At 40.9% G+C, this 20478-nt stretch overlaps 1 protein-coding gene across 1 annotated transcript; it reads left to right on the top strand.

The window, feature by feature from the left end:
• The first annotated feature begins 336 nt into the window (after nucleotides 1–336).
• Nucleotides 337–19583, top strand: hgfb (hepatocyte growth factor b). The gene is made up of 18 exons (XM_067589582.1): nucleotides 337–503; nucleotides 2160–2319; nucleotides 2622–2734; nucleotides 3398–3512; nucleotides 5357–5505; nucleotides 7022–7142; nucleotides 8181–8299; nucleotides 10434–10599; nucleotides 10701–10834; nucleotides 11654–11747; nucleotides 12980–13110; nucleotides 14052–14081; nucleotides 16547–16652; nucleotides 17385–17459; nucleotides 17689–17838; nucleotides 17941–18047; nucleotides 18584–18726; nucleotides 19231–19583. Exons 1-18 carry the CDS (start codon nucleotides 455–457, stop codon nucleotides 19408–19410), a joined length of 2142 nt encoding a protein of 713 aa, XP_067445683.1. The 5' UTR covers nucleotides 337–454; the 3' UTR covers nucleotides 19411–19583.
• Nucleotides 19584–20478: the final 895 nt, after the last annotated feature.

Below are 20478 nucleotides of genomic sequence, written 5' to 3'. Positions count from 1 at the left end.
TGAACCACAAGTTGCTTATATAAGGTGTGAACGGTCTGAACACACAATAGGTAATGACGCACACAGAGTGACACAGAGTTATCACATTCTGATAAAAAAAATTAAAGATGATTTATCTATATTCAACACTGTCATTAAAGCTTTGGGAATATAAACGTGATATTCTGGCCAATTAAAAACACTGTATTGAAAATTAAAGAGAGGGAGAGAGAGAGAGAGAGAGAGAGAGAGAGGAGAGAGAGAGAGAGAGAGAGAGAGAGAGAGAGAGAGAAATCAAGTCATACACACGCACAGAGAGAAGGGGAGGGAGGGAGGGAGGGAGGCGAGGAAGTACTTAGAGAGGAGACGCATCATCTGTGCAGTGGTGAAAGCAACATCTCTTGGTTTGCAGTCCGACCGCTCAGCAAACAGCATTTCCGATTTGTCTCTGAAACTGTTGCTCTGTAACGCGGCGATGTGGATTTACAAGATTATTTTCGCACTCTTCGTTATTTCTTGTTCTGGTAAGTTTGGCGAAAACTATTTACAACTGCTTGGTTTCGCTCCCTGCCGTGTGCCACCGGGCTGGAGCTGGTGTGTCTCTTACTACAAGGCACTAGGGTTTGCGCTCCGTGCAAAACAGACTGTCAAACACGAGTTAAGAGTGGCTTTACTGATCTGACTGTATAAGCTCCTGTTGCATGCAATAATCTGCCAATATTCTTATAGGCTACATAATTAGCCATACCACTGTAAAGTTTACTTATTGTGATAGCATATTTGCATCCTCTTATAAAATATTAAGTTTTCGCAGGTGATTAGAACAAGACTAATGTAAGTGCTTCTTAGCGTGAGAGCGCATGAGAATATTTCTTTAGTTGGCCACCTCTACAATGTAAAACGATGCTTTTTTGATAAGAACCATTACTGAGGATCTAGCAGGCGTTCTTTCATCTGAACTCTTGCTGTAGTATCGTTGCAACGTCTCCGTGCCAGAGCGCATTACAGCGCACAGGGACGCATTAACACATAAAGGCTATCTGATCACGAGATAAATAAATTCTATGATAAAGTGATTAGATATGACCGACAGTCGCCCAGAATGATCCCATATTAAAATCAAATTAGTGATTCAGTCATCCCAGAGTCCTAACAGAGTGGGATTTCGCGGCTCATTGCTCCTAGGCACTCAGGCAGAGAGAAACTGCCTGGCCGGAGGACCCAAGTTGAGGATCGGACAATGATGCCTCTGGTACACTGCGATCCTCAGGTTGCTCACTGCATCAGCAAACACCAAAGTGATGATTATTAAACCCCAGCTCGATGATCTGTCTGTTGTTAATATGATAGTTCCAGGAGCTTTACACACACATTTCCAACAGAAACACCGTGTGTCTGTCATGAAAGCTCTTGAATTTAGACCGAGGCAGAGAGTTGGAATAGGTAGGGAGATGAGGAGGCATGAGTTTTCTCTCTAACTAGCTCTGATTTTGCAGAGATATAGAGGACCTGCCAACAACAGAGGCAACATACAGACACAGTGCTGATTCCCCCCGCTGTGTGTGTGTGTGTGTGCGCGCGCGTGTGTGTGCGTGTGTGTGTGTGTGTGTGTGTGTCAGCCTTGGTTTCTTTGGAGGCAGTGATAAATGACTGTGCATCCTATTAGGTACTGTAGATTAATAACAGTTAAAGTAGACTAATTCACACATTGTAATGCGGTCGCCCAGGTGTTCTCAGTCAAGCTGGGCTCATTAGCAGATTATCCACCTCTTAGACCACAAAGAAGGACAGTGTGTTCATGTGCCTGTTTGTTAATGAAATTATGAATATTGTAGACAGTAATATTAATAATGATAATAATAGTAAACCTTTCATAGCACCTTACAAGTGATAAAATGTGTCTTACATTAAAGGAAAATAGTGTAGATATTGGGTAAAATACAATAAAATAAAACACACAGTAAAACACACTGTTGTAATGAAGATAGTATACATAATTATCATCAGAGTCATAGGTCTTATGGCAGAGTATTATTAGACATCACAACATCTCAGGTTGGGTCCTTACAACAGCTTGTGTCCTGCTTAAAGCAGCCTTAAACATGACAAACCACAAATCATCAGCTAAATATCTGAAATGTTAAATAAATATGAATAATAAATATATGTGATTGTATCAGAGGGCAGAAGAAATGCGCTCCAGGACTACCAGAAGACTGATGGTGTACGACTGGTTGTCGTGTCTCCCGACTCTTCCCACCTGACTAAAAGCAGGAAGCTCAGCGTGGCCAAGTGTGCCAAAGCCTGCAGCCGCAACAAAAGAGTCTCCTTTACCTGCAGGTAAGTCTGCTCTTGATGGGATTAACCTTTCAGATGTAACTCTTCGACAATATGGATGCCTGTCCTTACACAGAGTGTGAAGTTGTGGTTCCTCAAGTTTTGTAATCTTCAATTATGGTTTACACAGGTATTGTTGCCTTTCTGGTTTAGCAGGCCTCTTAGCTGCTTTGCATAGTCATGTAACAACTGTGTTAAATGCCCTGGGACGCCCATTGCTGCAAGAAGAAAAGAAAAGTGATCATTATGTACTTCAATCTTCCCCCTTTCTCTCTGCCTTCTTTCCTTTCCTCCTTATTCTCTAGAGCATTCCTCTATGATCATAAAAACAGGAAATGCCAGTGGCTGTCATTCGACAAGAACTCACCAGGAACTCAGATGCAACAGGACTTCAACTACCAACTCTATCAAAAGAAAGGTGCCCTCGACTGTTCTACCTTGTCTCTCTACCAGCTGATACTAAAGTGGTGTCTCTTCTTGTCACCATCACTCCATCAGAAAAAAGAAACTTCTCTACATTGTCTCATTTCCAATCAGCAACATTACTTCAGTGCAGTCTTGTTGTAACAGAATATGTAGGAGAACTTTATGACTTTATAAATACCCATTTTTAGAGGGATTTTAGCTTTTTTTAATGATGGCATCCCTCAAGAGGAAGACGAGGAAGGGCAAGGACCAATGTCGTGTTTATTGTGTCGCAGCATATTATGGTTCATTTTCTGTCATTAAGCAGTGTTTGTGTAAACGATGGAAACCCTTTCACCCCCACCAACCCCCCCGACTTGACTCTGACTGCCCACAACAGAAAACATGCAAGCTGTGTAGCCTATTTTACTGGATCCAAATGTTTTGCACAAGATTGGGAAAACAGATTCGGCTTTTGGCATTGTCATGTCCTTGTTGAGCTCAGCATTATGACTGAACATCTCCTTCTGTCTGTTTTCTTCATCATCCATACTGGCTCTGTATACACAACACTGCGCTCAAGTTGTTGGCTCACCTAGCTACTCTTTTTTTTTTTTTTTTTTTTTTTTTTTTTTTCACTGTTTCCTCATCCTCTTTCTTTTTGTCCCCCTTTCAGACTATGTCAGAGAGTGCATTGTGGGTACAGGTCAGAGCTACAGGGGGCGGAGGTCGGTGACAGTGAGCGGGATCCTGTGCCAGGCCTGGGCCTCTCCTATTCCTCATGAGCACAAGTAAGTGCTTTTCACCACAATGTCAAACAAAATTGTGTTAAAGCTGCTCCTTACTGTTAGTGTTGGCCTGTTAGTGATGCAATTAGCTAGTAGCTAGAGGCTACTCTGTACGTGTGAGTCTGTGTATATAAGTGTGATATATTAGGGGTTGATTAGCCTCCTGGGAGCAGCCATTTATCATAACTGACCTTATTGTAACGCCTTACAGAGTCACACATCATTTCCTGTTGTGACTCTACTGTTTATCTAGGTGTGTGCGCGCATCTGTCTTTGTATGTGTGTGTTTTAGTGGGATTAGGATCATATCTAATATGCGGCTTTTGGTTAAGCTCTAGGTACATCCCCCTGCTAAATTCCCAGATAAAGCACATTTTTTCAATATGCAGACATACTTTCTCATACAGCATAGCTCCCAATGGAGAAAAAAAGCCAATTAAGTGGAGTTTAAAAACAAAAGATGCTAGTAAAGCAGTGTTTCTCTATAGGATTATGAAAGTTAAATTAGCTGCTGTCAGTAATCGCCTGGTAAGCAGCAAGATAACTGCATCTGTCCTTTACTAAAATGTCTACCATAATAATAAAGCATTTGGTTTCATATTCAGTCTACTGTAGATAAAGTTTATCTTAGGTGAAAAAATATCACCATTGTGGTTTCTAAACATGACAATATGACACAAATGACTCCACCAGCAATAGGAAAACACATGATATGGTGTCCAATTACAAGGGACTCAAATCTTTTCCTTTGAAAAAAAGTTGCATTATCTTTTCTAAACATCTTTGCTAAGATAAAATAAGGACTCAGTGTTAAGCACCTTAGTCCTCACTGAAGAGGACTAAGGTGACCATACCAGTAGAATGACAAAGTTTATCATGTGTCAGATATTAATAACCATCATAGAACCTTATACATGGCACATACACCTCATCTTAGATCTTTATTATCTTTAAACCTCATGCTACCCCCTTCCCCCTCTACTCAGAAGTATAAAATGACTTTGATAGGCTTTGTAGTGAGTTGTCGCTGCAGCAGACCCATCAAAGAGGGCAGTGTACGTTTGTACCTCCAGTGAACCTGCTTTATCAGACTGCTATTAATGTCTCTGTAGATCAGGTAATTAAACCCAGGCGCTTTGTATGTTTTATCAGTCAGCTTACAGGCAAGGGGAACTCTAGCACACACACACACACACACATACACACACACACACAGACACACGCAAGGACAAATTGCATTTTTATCAGTGAAAGGTTTCTCCTCTTTTTTGATTGCCCAGCAAAGGCCTTCTCATTTCTGTACCTGTCATTACCCACCGCAATGAAAGTCCACTTCAGAACTTTATCTTTTCATCATCATGTGGAAAAACACAGCTTGACTCAAAGACTACACTATTGTCCATCACCACAACTTGAGACCACAGCCATGTGCGTGCCTGATGTAGAAGATATGAGTCATTTGTCAACGTGTTTACACTAAATTCAGAGCTGGCCTCATGGAAAACTAACATTGCTTCTGCATATTCTTTTTAAAATGGTGTCCTCTCCTATAGTTAAACATTATGTCATCGACAGTTCAATCCTTCAGAGGCTCCATTAATTACTTTTCATTTGATCATTTTCATTGGTCATGTACAAAGTTAGATTTCAGCCTTCAGAGTGAAGCAGCAGCTCTCTCATAGATGATTAAAAGATTTGTCATTCTGCTAGTGATTAAAAAAAGACAACAGAGACTGTGGCCTTGGTTGTTTTTCTAAAAGAAGTTGCCCTGCATGGCAGCTGAAATATTTGGCAACCGGTCTTTGTACATGTGTCTGTTTGTGTAACTGCTGCTCTGCTTCTGACAGATTCATGTCTAAGAAGTTCAGGAAGAAGGACTTAAGGGAAAACTACTGTCGCAACCCAGACAACTCCACCGTCGGACCGTGGTGCTTTACCACTGACCCCCGGCCACACCTCAGACACCAGGAGTGTGGCATACCGCAGTGTTCACAGGGTAGGCTACACACACAGACACACACCAACTATGTCTTTATGTATCTGAGCTGACATTAATCTTAAAATAATGCCCACTCCACATTGCAAATTGCCTCACCAATTGAAGCTTGATAGTCTGAAATGAGGTGCAGCAAATTAGGCAATCACATAGTGACTTGGACTAAGCAACGCTGTGATCCACTCTACATCTGTGTGTGTGTGTATAAGTGAGGGTGTACAGGTTTTCTTTATTTGCTGAGGCCAGCTGCAGCCACTTCCAGGTGTGTGGTTCAGTTTATGCTGTCATCTCTCATTCTATCAAATTCAGCTTTTGCAGATGGTTTGAACCTAAAGAGGCTGGTGTTGGAATGTTAGAGGAGATTAATCCCCCTGTCCTCTCCTATAGATAAACTGTAAGCTATTTTATCTAACCCTGTGGCGCACATACAGGGAAACCATTGAGTTGGAGTAATGGGTCTGTATGAATAAAACTTTGATATTTATCCGGTTGTGATGAGAGAAAAGTACTTTCCCACTGGTGTCTCAGCCTCTATGTTACATCACACAATATTACTGTCAAGCACTGATGTCTCCCTGAAGAAAGGGATGATAATGACCTCTGTTATCTAATCCCAGGAGATTCATGCTGTCAGAGGGGTTGTTTCCTCTGCATGTATGACACTGGCTCATGTTAATGAGGAACCAGGCTGTGGTTCGATAAGACAGGATGGGAATCCGTCTTGCTCTCCAGCTCACATATGGTGTCCCACTGGGTTATCACAAGTTGTACAACAGAGATAATGACTTTTTATTTTGATAAAAAAAGCCGGCACTCATTCAGAAGAAAATGACTGGAGGGCTTTCTCCAGAAATCAGTTGGTTCTAATAGGAAACATACACACAGACACACAAACATGGCGTGCGCAAGCACACATACACATGCAGCTAGTGGTATAAAATGTGCTCTGTCATGACAGCAGTGCACTGGATAAACATCTGTTTCTAATCTGCATGCTCTCTGTTGTTTACACTAGACAGTGTGTACTACTCACCATGCAACAAATGGTGCCTTCTTGACATCAAAGAGATCCCCTCCTTCATTAGTCTCACACATAATATATACCTCGATACATTAAGTATGTGTGTCTATAATTTCAGAACTTAATTAAAATCTATGAAGGATTTATGAAGGATTTTATAGCAAAATGTTGCATAACCATTTGGAGGCAGAAAATCAATCATTATATTACATGATCCACTTTGTTCAAGTTCTTTTGTTTTGGCAAACCATGGCTATACTTATAAAAGTATCATGATTTATTTTCATTTCGCTCTCTCAATCATTCAGTTTCAGAGGTTTTTCATTGGGAGTGTCTAATAGTGAAAGTCAAGCCCTTATGTTGCAATATGTCACTGATACAACAAGGAGAGGACACCTACTGACTTTTGTGCAAAACCTTCTGTTGATAATATGATTGTGTTTCTCTAAATTGTTTTCTCTCTGTTTTGTGCATGTGTGTGTCATTGCTGGATAGTTGAGTGTATGAATTGTAATGGGGAAGATTACAGAGGACCAATGGACCACACAGAGAGTGGAAGGGAATGCCAGCGCTGGGACCTGGATGAACCACACAAACACCTGTACCATCCTAAGAGGTAACACACATACACACACACACATAATCATGCACGTACACATGCATCTGCATCACACTAACTTGTGCATGCTCAATTACACTTCAGCCCACACACATGGATATACGTAAAGTTATAGCAAAAAGTATGAGAATGATTTATGTGATGATATTTTCATACAATAATTTCATGTGCTTGTGGTGCACTAACTCTGGAGATGAAGTGATTTGGAGTCAGCCAGTATGCCTTTCCCTGAAGGAATGTTATCAGAATGTTGTGTGTAATTGTGTGTTTTTAGCAGTAACTTGCTGGGAAAACTCTTCATTCTGACTTAATTGGCCAAAATTCCTTTAAGCTCTCAGTAGATTATAAAGCAGACTCTTGTCCAGCCGTGAGATAGGCTTACACCTATTTTAGGGAGGCCATATATTTTACTCTGTATTAGTATTCCTTACATGATCTTTGTTAGTGTATGTGTGTGTGTGTGCACATGTTGGCTGTGTGCGTCTGTGTATCAAGTGAGTGTTCCAGTTAGTCAGATGGCAGGTGGTCTGGATTAGTTTGGACTCGTTAACACATCCTTAATCATCCCAGTGTTTGTGTAAACGAGGTCCCAGACTGCTCATAGCGCTAATGTAATGAGAGGGTCCCACAACCTTATACTGCACGCCTGGAGGCTGGAGGCCTGGAGGGATGTGAGACTTTGGGATGACTTAGTATAGAACACCTGTAGTGGTGCAGCCTATTATCTTCCTCACTCCCCTGAGCTCTGAACAGATGCACCATTCCACTCATTAATACTTTGGTTGCGTGCAACGGTGAATTGTTTATCCACTTATACTCTTTTCTCATAAGGAAGAAAATGGAAATATTATTCTCTTTCCAGATACCTCTGGGCTTAAAGAATGATGTGACAATTGTGTTTTGTGCCACTTTTGCTAAACCTCAAGTCAGAGAGATATCCCATCACAATACGTGTGAGATAAAAGTGTGCAAAGCTTTTCGCTCTTATACGTTTTGTTTATATTCCCAGTATGTTATAATGTATGTTTGTATTAGGTATCCTGACAAGGGCCTGGATGATAACTACTGTCGGAACCCAGACGGACGCCACAGACCCTGGTGCTTTACCATGGACCCAAACACACCCTGGGAGTACTGTAACATCAAAGTTTGTGGTAAGCATGCATGAATGTTTGTTTATGTGTGTGTGTGTGTGTGTGGTTGAATGCATTACCATTTGTCGTGCATGTTAAGTGGAAATCTGTGCATGTCTGTACATGAAGTGTGACTGACTGCACCAGAATTTACAACTTCCTGCATCTTATGTTTTGCCACTCCTCTCTGTCTCATTGGCTGACATTATGGAATACACACACACACACACACACACACACACACGCCCAGCTCCCCTCTTAAGCTTGGCACTCTGTTATGTCTTCTCTAATAGCCAGCATGTTTATTTTTCCCCTGCACTACTGGCCTGCTGTTTATTGTTCTATGCCAGCTCTTACGTGTGGTGGTCAAACTGTCGAGAGCTCGGTTACTGGTCCACATTAACCTCTTGTTACACATACAGACACAACACCAGGGTCATACACACTACAAGCAGATCGCTTACATTACACCTCATACCAAGAATAAATAGTGATGTGTAAGAGCTAGGTGTATGTGTTGTCTCATTTAGCTGCGTGTTTTGTGTGTCTACACACTTGTAGTAAATGAGCAGATACTTTATGCTCTTAGATGACCCTGTAATCAGTGATGAGTCACTGAGACAGCCACTGTGGTCCTCGAGAACATAAAACAGAGAGTTTCTTTCTCCTGGGTCCGCGACTGGCCTGTTTGCCTGCTAGAATCATCAGCAGTCCTGGCACCATGTTTACTAGATGGCACTCCTCCATGTAGACCCAGTGATTCACTGTCCCCCCCCCCCTGCTTTTTTCCCTCTAAATTTGTCTCCCACCCCCTGCACTCTCTGTCTCTCTCTCTCTCTCTCTGTCTCTCACTCTCTTTCTCTGATACGGGACTTTGTTGGGAACAGACCAAGTTTACGACCCAGTTAGTCTTAATCAAAACAAGGCAGAGAGGAGCGAGCAAGAACCAGAGACAAAGTGTTCTTTTGTCAATGCCTGCTCTTTTGTTTACTGTCACAACCAGTGCATATCTATTTTTAGACATATTGCATGGGCAGAAAATGTCTGATTCAGAATTTTCAGCTTTACACATTGTTGCATACAACCATACATTATGTTCAGGCTAATGAACTTGTGTAACTTATATGGAATGAGCAGCCTTTCCCTACAGAAAATTGGAGCAGATAAGATTTCCTGCCTTGTTTTTTCCAATTTCTGCTGTATTAGCCTCATTATACTGTGGGTCTGCTAAACTCGTAGAGGAAGCTGTTCTGTTTAAAGCAGGTGGCCAAGAGAGTGAGGAATATTTCCCCAATGCTAAGTAATTTACTATTCAATATTGTTTACATTTATTATTTATTTATTTATATTTATATATGCACTGCAACAGCTTGATAATATTCAAATAAAAAGGGAATTATCAGAGTTTTAGTTACTCTTTCTTAATACCTTAACACTTGAAAGTGGCACTATACCACTAACACCACAACACTAGCATTGTTGGGCAGATTAATTTGGGCATAGCTACTGTAGTGATCAGACCAAGTTACCAGTTTTGACAATTAGGAGATAAAATCATGCATTATGTAATTTCTACACCTGGAAACGGGACCTCAACATCACATACATGAGCAGGAGAAATAATAATAGAAACCAATCCACAATCCAAACATCAGGAAAATGGAAAAATAGCACGGTGTGATGTGAGTGTCAGACTATTGTTTATAATCCACTTCATCAAGATTTTTAGTACAGTGCCACAGTTCATCTAAAGTTTGCCTCGCTCTTACAAAGTTCTCACATCTCACACTCACCCTTTTTCTCCATCCACCATTGCAATCAGATATGGCTTTTATCCATTTCTTTGCTTTTTCCATGCAAATTGCAGCTCAAATTAGCAAGCCAAACTGTTTTTGATGGATATCCCTTTTTATTTTGGTACTAATTAGTGCGGTTTCTTATACTGACACATGACTATGATTGTAGGCTACCTGTTTTTTAGTCTTTTGTCCTCTGCGTTTACTCAGATGTTTTTTTATTCTAACAATGAAGACTAAAAGATCTTTGTATGTTGAAGGAAATAAGTCATTGAGTGTGGGGATTTCAGTCATCTTAAACACCTATTCCCTGCTTAAGGTTTTCTCAGTAGTATTAATGCTGTACTTTGCTTTCACAGAAACACCTCCTAATCAAAATGTGGTGGAAACAACCGAGTGCTACCAGGGCAGAGGAGAAGGTTATAGGGGGACAGTAGATGTGACGCCCACTGGACTCACCTGCCAACGCTGGGACTCTCAGTATCCCCATAACCACACATTCATACCTCAAGCCTACCCCTGCAAGTGAGTCAGACACTCACATAAGACAGCCATCCACTCACTCACCCACCTGCACGCACTCATATCTGTGCAGATTACAGGATAAGTTTATCTGTGTTTTCCAGGGACCTGAGAGAGAACTACTGTCGGAATCCAGATGGCCAAGAATTCCCCTGGTGCTTTACTACAGACCCAAGAGTCCGCACAATGTTCTGCACCAACATCCCTCAGTGTGGCACCCAAAACAAGCCTGTCAGTGGTGAGAGACTTAACAGTTTTATTTGACACTCAAAACAGCAAGGGAAGAGCTGCTTTTCTCTACTTTTGCGAAAGAGAAATATCCTGCATTTTAAAAATTTTGTAGACCATGGAGTTCACACGAGACCCTGCAACCACATATACTGGTTTGTAACTATGTTTTCTCCGTCCCTGCGGAGAACTGTAGCTCTATAGAATTGTGGGAAGGACTGACCACCATGCCTAACATAAACGAACTCTGACAGCAGCTCAGGATTGCCAGGTCTCACTGGACAGTGAAAGATGGAGTGGAAGGATTAGTGCTGGATGGGATTCTTTCTGGGGTAGCAAGAGATTTGGAAGTAAAAAATGTAGATCTATGACTGAGTACACAAATCCAAATTTCCCAAGGGATCTTGGGGATATTTCTTTAAGATATGTGGCCTTGCATTGGGATTATAAACCTCTTTCTGAGGTTGTATTGTGGTTTACCCTCGAGGGTTGAAAACGCTTTCTATAGAAAAGAGGTGCAGGGTAACAGACAGCTTCAAAAACTTATTTATGACCAATGTTTTTTCTAAGGCACCATCGTGGATGACTTCTTTGTGTTCCCAGCCCTGCACATTCTAGATCCAGTGACAACCATGATAGCTCAGAAACTAAGGGTTGATTTCATTTTTCATCTTATAATTTACCAGTCCTCAGTCTTTACATTTACAGACTTTTGTTGTGGTCATGCAGTTTTATAGAAGCATAGCCATGTTGTGTACTGTCTGTTGTTTAAAGTCTGAAAGAAAGAATGCATGTATCATTGTATTTCCTCTGTTTTCCTTAAATTCAGACTGCTATGAAAGCTTTGGAGAGAATTACCATGGGGAGCAGTCAAGGACTAGATCAAACCTGCCCTGTGCTCCCTGGAGGGACCACAGCAACAGGTCAGCCCTATGGATCCCTGCTACTTTCTAACCTAATAACTTTCCCAAACTCCACTATAATGTACAAAACAGAACTGCACCATCAATAACTGCAGACAAGCGCCTCAGCTTAAAATAGAGATCAAGATGTCACACAGTTCTTGTACATGTGACCCCTCCAGTCTAACAGTATCTCAAACTGTAGAGGTTTTTTAGACCTTAATGGGATCAAAGCAAACCACTGATAGTGAGCAGAAAACATGCTTATTTTATGGGTGTCAATGGGGAAAAGATCGCTTGAGAGATTAGTTCTTTGAGAGATTTGCATCACTGAGAGTGTGTCTGCGTTTTTGAGAACCATGTATGCAAACCTGAGACGTGGTGGTTAGAATGGGGAGAGGCCCTATTATTGACCTCAAGTTAAGTCTTATTGTTGTTAGCAGATAAAGTCAGGCCTTGTGTTTCTCATAGGAGAAACGGCTCCTGCGGGTGCCGTGACTAGCCTCTCCAGAACTCCTAATGGCCAGAGAAGTGTTTCCCTGAAGATGACCTAACTCAGCAAGAATGACTCCCAGTGATAACTTGACTGGGGGATATACACTTCACTCCTCACCTCTGACCCCAAATCCCTCCTTTGTAGGAACACTTCAAAGCCAATCAGTTCCACTGCTCGGCTCCCGCCCATGGGTCAGAGGTCAGGGTTAGGGAGTCATGGAGAGAGTTGGCTGTTATGCTAGCTGCTAGAAATACAACACATACAAACGCAACTCTGGATTACTGTGATTTGGTACCCAGCATCCCCTCTCCTGTGTCTCCCTTTTCTATTACAATTCTCTACCTTATCGGTGGAGGAATTCAGTGTGGGAAGGAATTCAGTTTGTGGTTTTAAAATCCTTACGAGAATATCCTCATGTGTGGGATATGTCTGCATGAGCATGTATTAGATATGTGAGTGTAGGTGGGTGCATAGTGTCTCAGTGAGTAATTCCTCTGCAGATCACCTCCTTATCTTGTCCTGAGGGAGAGAGCCTACACAGCTGCGTAGTTTGACTGTCCAGATCCTATCTGGCTAAATTTGTTTAGCTTTTACTAATAGTTATAAATCATTGGGAAATCTTTTTTACTCTCATCAACAGCAGAATTATCTGCTTAGGTGAAAAAAAAGTCTTTTTGTTTTGAAATTGTCTATGGGGCTCACAGAATGTTGATGAAAGATTAGTTATTGGATCTTTTGTCTTTGTATGTTTGTCCAGCGGCGAGAGGGGAATGCTGATGGCTGGCCTGGAAGGAAACTACTGCAGAAACCCTGATAAAGACAAACATGGCCCATGGTGTTACACCAACAATTCTGCAATACCCTGGGACTACTGCAGTGTAAAGCCATGTGAGTGCACACGTGTGTGTACGTGCAGTACCTTCACAGACAACCCACATATAGACACACAGTTAAGGGAAAACAATGTGTGAGACAGTATGAAATTGAACGTTTGCCATATTTTGGATCTAAGACATGAGAGGAACTGTAGATTTGTTTGTACTCTGTCTGGTTGTCTCTCTCGCTCTCTCTCTCTCTCTCTCTCTCACACACACACACACGTACACACACACGTACACACACAGACAGACACACTATTGGCAGAGTGTAGATCTGTCTACACTTTCAGGTCAGTGTGTGTCAGAGGAGATTCACAACTCATCAGGGAGACAGGGGAGGGCGCTTTCTAACTATTCCCACATGGACTGAGAGCCAGAGGCATCATGGCTGTGTGTGTGTGTGTATGTGTGTGTGTGTGTGTGTGTTTGCCTGTCTTCTATGATGAGTCTGTGTTGGTGGCACTGTATTCATATTAAAATTACATACATAGTCATGTTGCCGCTGGCAAATAAAAAATCATTTTTTTATACAAATCAGCTGCTAAATGAAAATACTTTGTTATGTTTTAGAAATCTGAATGTATTTTGGTATCATTCTTGGAACTCTGCACTAAACTGCATTAACATGCAATGATAATGTAACACTGAGAAAAAGAAAGTCATGCAGACTTTATGTTCAGTGTTGTGGATTACAGAATATAAACAAACCTCAAGAGTCTGCTAATTGATTTACATACTGTACTATAATTAATGGAACTGTAGGGACAGCTTGTATGCCCTCAAAGCCCTCAAAATTTGGAGAAATGAATGCAACATGACATGAGAAATACAAGGGCCCTGGTAGTCTTGACTGTATGGCCACCATGAAATTTACACCCGTGTAAGGTCTCCTCTTATCTTGTATTAGCTTATACTCCCTGATTCCTTGTTTGTCTCCTCTCCTCTCTGCAGGTGATGCTTCGCAGAACACTATTCCACTGGGTGAGTGTTTTTGTCAGCTCGTCTGTCTGTCTATGTGGCTAAGTGGCTTGTGGCTCAAATTAGGGTCAAATGTATTGTAGCTGTGTATCACCATATCTGAATGTGTGAAAACATTTTGTATGAATACATTCAAATGTGTGAATGTGTAAAAACATTTTGATCAAATTAATACAAATGTTTGAATGTGTGAAAAATATCTGAACAAATAGATTTAATTTTTGAATCCGTAAGGAGATCTGTAACTGTGAATGACATTTTGCAAACAAATGGAAAAAAATTGCACAAAGGTTTGCAGCTACACATCAGGTTTGCAGTTACACATCTACAGCATCTGTTTGTGGGTTAAAAAAGTTCACTCAGAACTCAGTTGTATGTGTGGATCCCTAGTTTACAGTTACAAATCAAACCTACGAGTTCAAGCACTACTACTACTACTTTTGTACTACATTTGACGCTTCCTCCTGAATAGCCAATGGGGATGCTCAGATTAACATATCATTTGACTATCCAATCAGGAATATCATTTTAGGGATGCATGATATTGGATTTTTTGCCGATATCTGACAGACAGGATTAATGTGTAGGTCTACACTCCGGAGCAGAAATTGGCGGCAATGCACCTATTATGCTGGTTGCCAACCACCATTACAAGCCAAAAAGAAGAAGTTTTTTTTTTTCAGACAGGGTGGTACATCCTGTCAGCCAAGGTGTTTCCTATCTTTGCAGCTGAACGTAGCAGCTCCTCCGCGGATTGTTTCACCCTGACGGTCATGGTGCTTCACTCAAGCTGCTTCTTAAACCTGAGCCACAGCATGGCCGGAAGGGGAGCACAGCCAGCTAGCCTCTGCTAGCCTCCCAGCTAGCGTTAGCCCCGGCTCTCTGTGTGGATCCAAACAGAGCACTGAGCCCCAGTTTGTTATTCAGGTTAAAGTGGGAAGAAGCAGCGGGTCTGACGGGCAGCTTGGTGAAGTGAGGCCTGCAGAAGAAGTACCAGGACTGTCAGGGTGAAACAGTCCGTGGAGGAAAGCACAGTCAGGTGGCAGAGGAGAGGGCAACAAATCAGCCTCTCATAATCTGCATAAATGGCCGATGCTGATATTTCATTTTAGAGCTTTGCCATGATGTGCAGATAATATCGTGCATCCCTATATCATTTCACTATCTAATCACGGAGCCAGGGAGGCGAGCCTTTCTAGCAGATTTTTCCTGCAGTCTGCCAAGGGGTAGATCACTAGTGATGTGCAAAGCAGTTCTTTTCAGTGTACTAAATCATTAGAATCAGTTCATTTAAAAAAAAAAAAAAAAGTTCACCAAATCATTCAGTGCTTGACCAGAGCTCGAACTGCATAGCCTCACTCACTGAGGTGACACATGGCCGAACAATGTATATTCCTCATGATCCCCTTCACTAGCGGAATTAACGGTTAAGCTAATGCCAGAGCTAACAGTTAACATCCACTCTAGAAAAGCGTCCCCTAAACCTATATTGTATGATACTGTATTTTGAGAAGCAGCTTGTAACTCTGGTTTGAAAAGCGACACACACAGACAAAGTTTGTGCAAATTAGAATCTATGGCCTCGACCATGGATCTGAACTATCAGTAGCCTAACTGTGCCGTATATTGATGAATCCATTGCACTGTCTGTGGTGTTCATGGATACAACTGAGTTCTGAGTGAACTTTTTTCACCCACAAACAGACAGATGTGTAACTGCAAACACATTGGAAATTATTTGTGCAAATGTTTTTCATTTGTCTACAAAATGTCATGCACAGCTACAGATCTCCTTACGGATTCAAAAATGAAATCTATCGGTTTGGATATTTTTTACTGATTCAGACATGTGAATGTATTCATACAAAATATTTTCACACATTCGGATATGGTGATACACAGCTACAATATATTTAACCCTAATTTGAGCCCAGCTATTGATCTATATTTGATAGCATCCAAGCAGTGGTGTTTTCAGAACTTGACAGAGTCCTTTTTATGTGCAGTTATTATGATATCATGGTGGCAGCTGTTTCTGTGTATGTTTGTGTATATAGTGTATGTGTACGTGTTGGTCTGTCTGTGTGACTCGTTCTTCTGCATATAATAACTTGGGAACAAGAGATAACCCCTCACATACCCATGTGTTTTATGAACATAGTCAATAATTACCTTAATTAATGGCCTCATCAGCATAACTGGTTGTGTTTATATACAATGATTATTATGTTGGATCATTAGGCAGCTTAAGTGCCTCTTTTATTGCTAACGTGCAAACAATATGTCACCATTAAGTATGTTTGCATTTGTGAAAGCTCATTTATATCTTAAATAAGATTTAAATGTAGATTACATGTTATAGAGAAACATTTGATTTAAATGTATATTATATGTTATAGAGAAATATTACAATGTTTGGCTAGGTGTGTTGACGTGTCCTTGACGTGTGTATGCTTCTGCTTTTCAAGGCGAGCTGTCCTCTGTGGGATGTTTTGTCCATAAGAGAACCAGGATCGTGGGAGGAGGTCCAGTGAGAATATCAGAAGGCAGCTGGATGGTCAGCATACAGAAAGGGTACGGCAGTGTATTTAATATTCTTCACATTTTCCTCTACCTCTGGAGAAGAACAGTGGGCCATTCTGCCCAGACGGCCCTTGAATACATAAAAAAGAAATCAGTGGTATTTTTTTTCTTCCATTTTTGATTTCAAAGGAGGGTTCAAATGCTGTTTCAGAGGCCTTTCCACTCTGCTCAGAGACACACTTCCACAATATTTAGATGCAGTCTTAATGTCTTACATTTATACCCCATAGACAGCTAAGCCAAAGTAAGGCTAATTGTAAAAGAAACCATGTCCATTGATAAAGCATGGACAGTGCAGTATTGCAATAGTATTTCGTTGCAGTACATGCAATTTTGAGTCATGCAAATTCACAGAATAAATATAGTTACAGATAGTATTTCTAAAATTCTGATTCCCACTCCAAATAATGTAATAAATCAGCTCTTCAAGTCAGAATTTGAAGATATCTGATTTCAGTATGGCTGCATACACTGGCAATCTATACAGCAGTACAATAAAAGCCCTGCAATAACCTTTGTAAAATTTATGGTGCACCATTTTTGCTGAGGGTGTTTCAGAAAGTTCTGATCTAGTTTTCCTCCTCCCATGCATTTTGGGAGCAACTGGAATACTCGTACACTGTATAGCTTTTAACAATAGACAACATTATTTTATGTATTTCACAGCTGTTGATGAATCGGTTTTGTCTATGATGTGTCATGAGTGTTTTATGCTCTCTCCAGGTCTGTGCACTGGTGTGGGGGTTCACTAATACGAGAGGAGTGGGTACTCACTGACAGACAGTGCTTCTCCTCATGGTAACTTAATGTTTACATTACATTTCTTTTGCTTGCCCTGGCATTGTCAAAACATTTTCTAAACATTAATTGTATTGAATGTGTTTGTTCAGTTTGTTCTGCATATTCAAGACTATACCTAACTGACTTTTTTTTTAGCTGCTACTGTCTGTCTTGATCAGTCTGAGCTAGCTGCTCAGTGGAGAGTAATAAATGTGAAATATTTTAACCCCCTCTTGTGCCTTTCCAGTGTTCCAGACCTCAGTGAGTATCAGGTGTGGCTAGGAGTCTCTGATATTCAAGAGGGCGCTTCTGACTGGTCCAAGAGACAGGAAGTCAGCATAGATCATGTGATATGTGGCCCAGAGGGCTCCAGTTTAGCCCTCATAAGACTGTCTAAGTGAGTGAAAATTCTCAAAGATATATTGGCATATATATGTGCGTGCATGTGTGTATGTTTGTGAGATGCTGATCACCATCCATGTTCATTAAATATGTCCAGGCCTGCCCTTCCTGCAGACAATGTCCATACGATTCAGCTGCCTGTGGCTGGGTGCTCCATTCCAGATGGAACAATATGTAAAATGTATGGATGGGGAGAGACCAAAGGTACTGATATTCTATATTTTACATTCACTACAGCAGTTGTTATACATACCTAATTCCAAGGTCTCCCAGGTTTGGGATATATTGTATTTATATAGAGTTTCTCCTGCAGCAGTCCTGTATTATTCTGTATATTTGTTTTAAAATGATATAAGGTGGAGGTGCAAAAGCATATTGTAACACAGTCCTCTCTTAAATAATTGGTTATTGTATACTTTAGGCCATATGTTTCTCAACTTTGGGTCAGTACAGCTTGTTGGGTGGCTTGATATACAGAAGGGATTGGAGAAGATTGATATTTTTAATAAAAAGAGAAGTTAAATGTGTGAGGACTTCTGTATAAACCATTTAGACCTCCCTCCATGCTCTTGAAAACAGACATATGCTAAATATGATATAGCACTATATTATATTTATGTTATATTACAAAATCATACACATGCCAAAAACATAGGAGTTCTACAGTGCAATGGTGGCATTTCTATTGTATATGCTACTACAGAACAGAAGCAATAAAGTGCTACCTTTAATTCTTTCAGGCACTGGCCATGATGACGTACTAAAGGCGGTTGATCTGCCCATTGTAAGTAATGAGAGGTGTAGAGACATGCACAGAGGGAGCCTCCACATCACCAACACCAAGATCTGCGCAGGAGGCAAGAGGAATGAGGGAGTGTGTGAGGTAAACTGTTACTTGTGCTCATTCTTTTACTTGTGAGGTGTGTCATCGTTTAAATATGAGGCCATAATAAGTGTTTCAGTGATCAGTGGGTAAGCTCCTCGTAAAATTCAGTCCCTGTTGGTAAACATGAACAGGCCTTTAGACCATGGGATAAAGTAATTATTCCCTGTGTGAATTTTGGGGATATTAGCGCCTTGGTTCAACACAATGCTTTCAAAGCTCAGTTTGATCTAAATCTCAAACAAATGTTCTTTGAATCTATAGGCTTAGTTTTTAGTCCAATGTAAATAGAGCAGCTGGAGACTGTTGCAATAAATTTCATCAGCCATCAAAGCCTTGGTTTTGTGGTTTCTAGCTTTGGAGAGAAGCAGTCCATGTTCACAATTGCTTGTGGTTATGTCTGTCACTAAGAACATAGACATGCATTTTGTTTTCATTTAACCCTGTCTAAAACTTCTCAACCACTGACATATAACAATGTGCTATCTATTTCTTTTTCTGCAGAGGGATTATGGCGGCCCCCTTGTGTGTCAGGATGGTGAGAGTAGGGTTATTGTTGGAGTGAGTGTCCATGGCAGAGGCTGCGCTCGGGCCAACCAGCCTGGCATCTTCATCAATGTGCCCTTTTACACACAGTGGATCTACAAGGTCTTCAAGTATTACCCTAACCCGGAGGTTGTCTAGAGACTCAACAGAGAATAAAACACAAACCGGAGGACTAAATCAAACCTACAGCATCCACTTTTGTAACTCCAGCGCACTCAGGACATCTGGTTTCTATGTTGTTCATACTGACATACATTAGCTCCACAGATCAATAAGAAACTGATCTGAGGATAAGATGAATGGATGAGAAACCACTGTAATGTAAGATTTAAACACATTAACAGATACCACACCGATTCTGAGAGTCATCGATGGTAAGAGGAGTAAAAGTGATATTGTTCAGATCTTGTATAGAAGATTAGCTCCTGAAGCAGCTAATAGCAAAAGATCGAACACAGTAAAAGTTGAATGTTACAGAAACAAACAAGGATGTCTTTGAGTTATGAGCAGACCCAGTTAGACCAGTTCAACAAAAATTTCATCATCCATGATCCGTCTTATGGTAGCAAATCCACCAGAGTGGTATGTGTGCATGTGAATACTCTTGATTCCTGGCATTACTTGAACATTTTGAACACCAAAGTGCAGTGGTTCAGCAGCTCCCTCTGTAGAGTACATCAATGGGCCACTTAGAAAACTATCCAGTGGTAGAGCAATGTTAAGGGCACTTTAACCAAGCTCCATGCATCTCCAGGGCTCAGAGTCAAAGTGGTCCTTACTGTACATAGTATTTTAATGAGTGTATTTGTGACACTCTAACGGTAATTTGGGTCTTATAGATCTATGACATGAGAAAATGAATGTCGCGGTAGGCAGATAAATGATGTACAGGTGTTATCTACGCTTCAGCTTTCAATCTGTCTCATATTGATGTCAGCTGTACGGAAACACCAATATAAACTCCACTTGCAGTATTCAATCTTTATCACAAAGCCACTGTATGTATATATATGAACATGCATATAGGATGTGCATTCTGTGTAGAAAAATTATGTATGGCAGGTAAGTTTTTATAGGATTTGAAGGAAGCAAAAAATGTAACATTCATGTGTACACTCAAACTCTTTCTATACAAAAACCTGTTAACCTGTTAAAACCTGTTGTGTTCCTCACACACAATTTGTCAATGTGTGTGTGTTTGGAGCT

Source organism: Thunnus thynnus, chromosome 5 (assembly GCF_963924715.1).
Source record: "Thunnus thynnus chromosome 5, fThuThy2.1, whole genome shotgun sequence".
Taxonomy (NCBI): domain Eukaryota; kingdom Metazoa; phylum Chordata; class Actinopteri; order Scombriformes; family Scombridae; genus Thunnus; species Thunnus thynnus.
The sequence above is the reverse complement of the archived record's forward strand: the minus strand, read 5'-3'. Positions and strand labels throughout refer to the sequence as shown.

Excerpts from the sequence above, each read along its gene's own strand:
- hgfb (XM_067589582.1), top strand. The coding sequence starts at position 455 with ATGTGGATTTACAAGATTATTTTCGCACTCTTCGTTATTTCTTGTTCT. Across the intron at positions 3,513-5,356 it reads CCTATTCCTCATGAGCACAA|ATTCATGTCTAAGAAGTTCA; the intron begins GTAAGTGCTTTT and ends TGCTTCTGACAG. Across the intron at positions 7,143-8,180 it reads CACCTGTACCATCCTAAGAG|GTATCCTGACAAGGGCCTGG; the intron begins GTAACACACATA and ends TGTTTGTATTAG.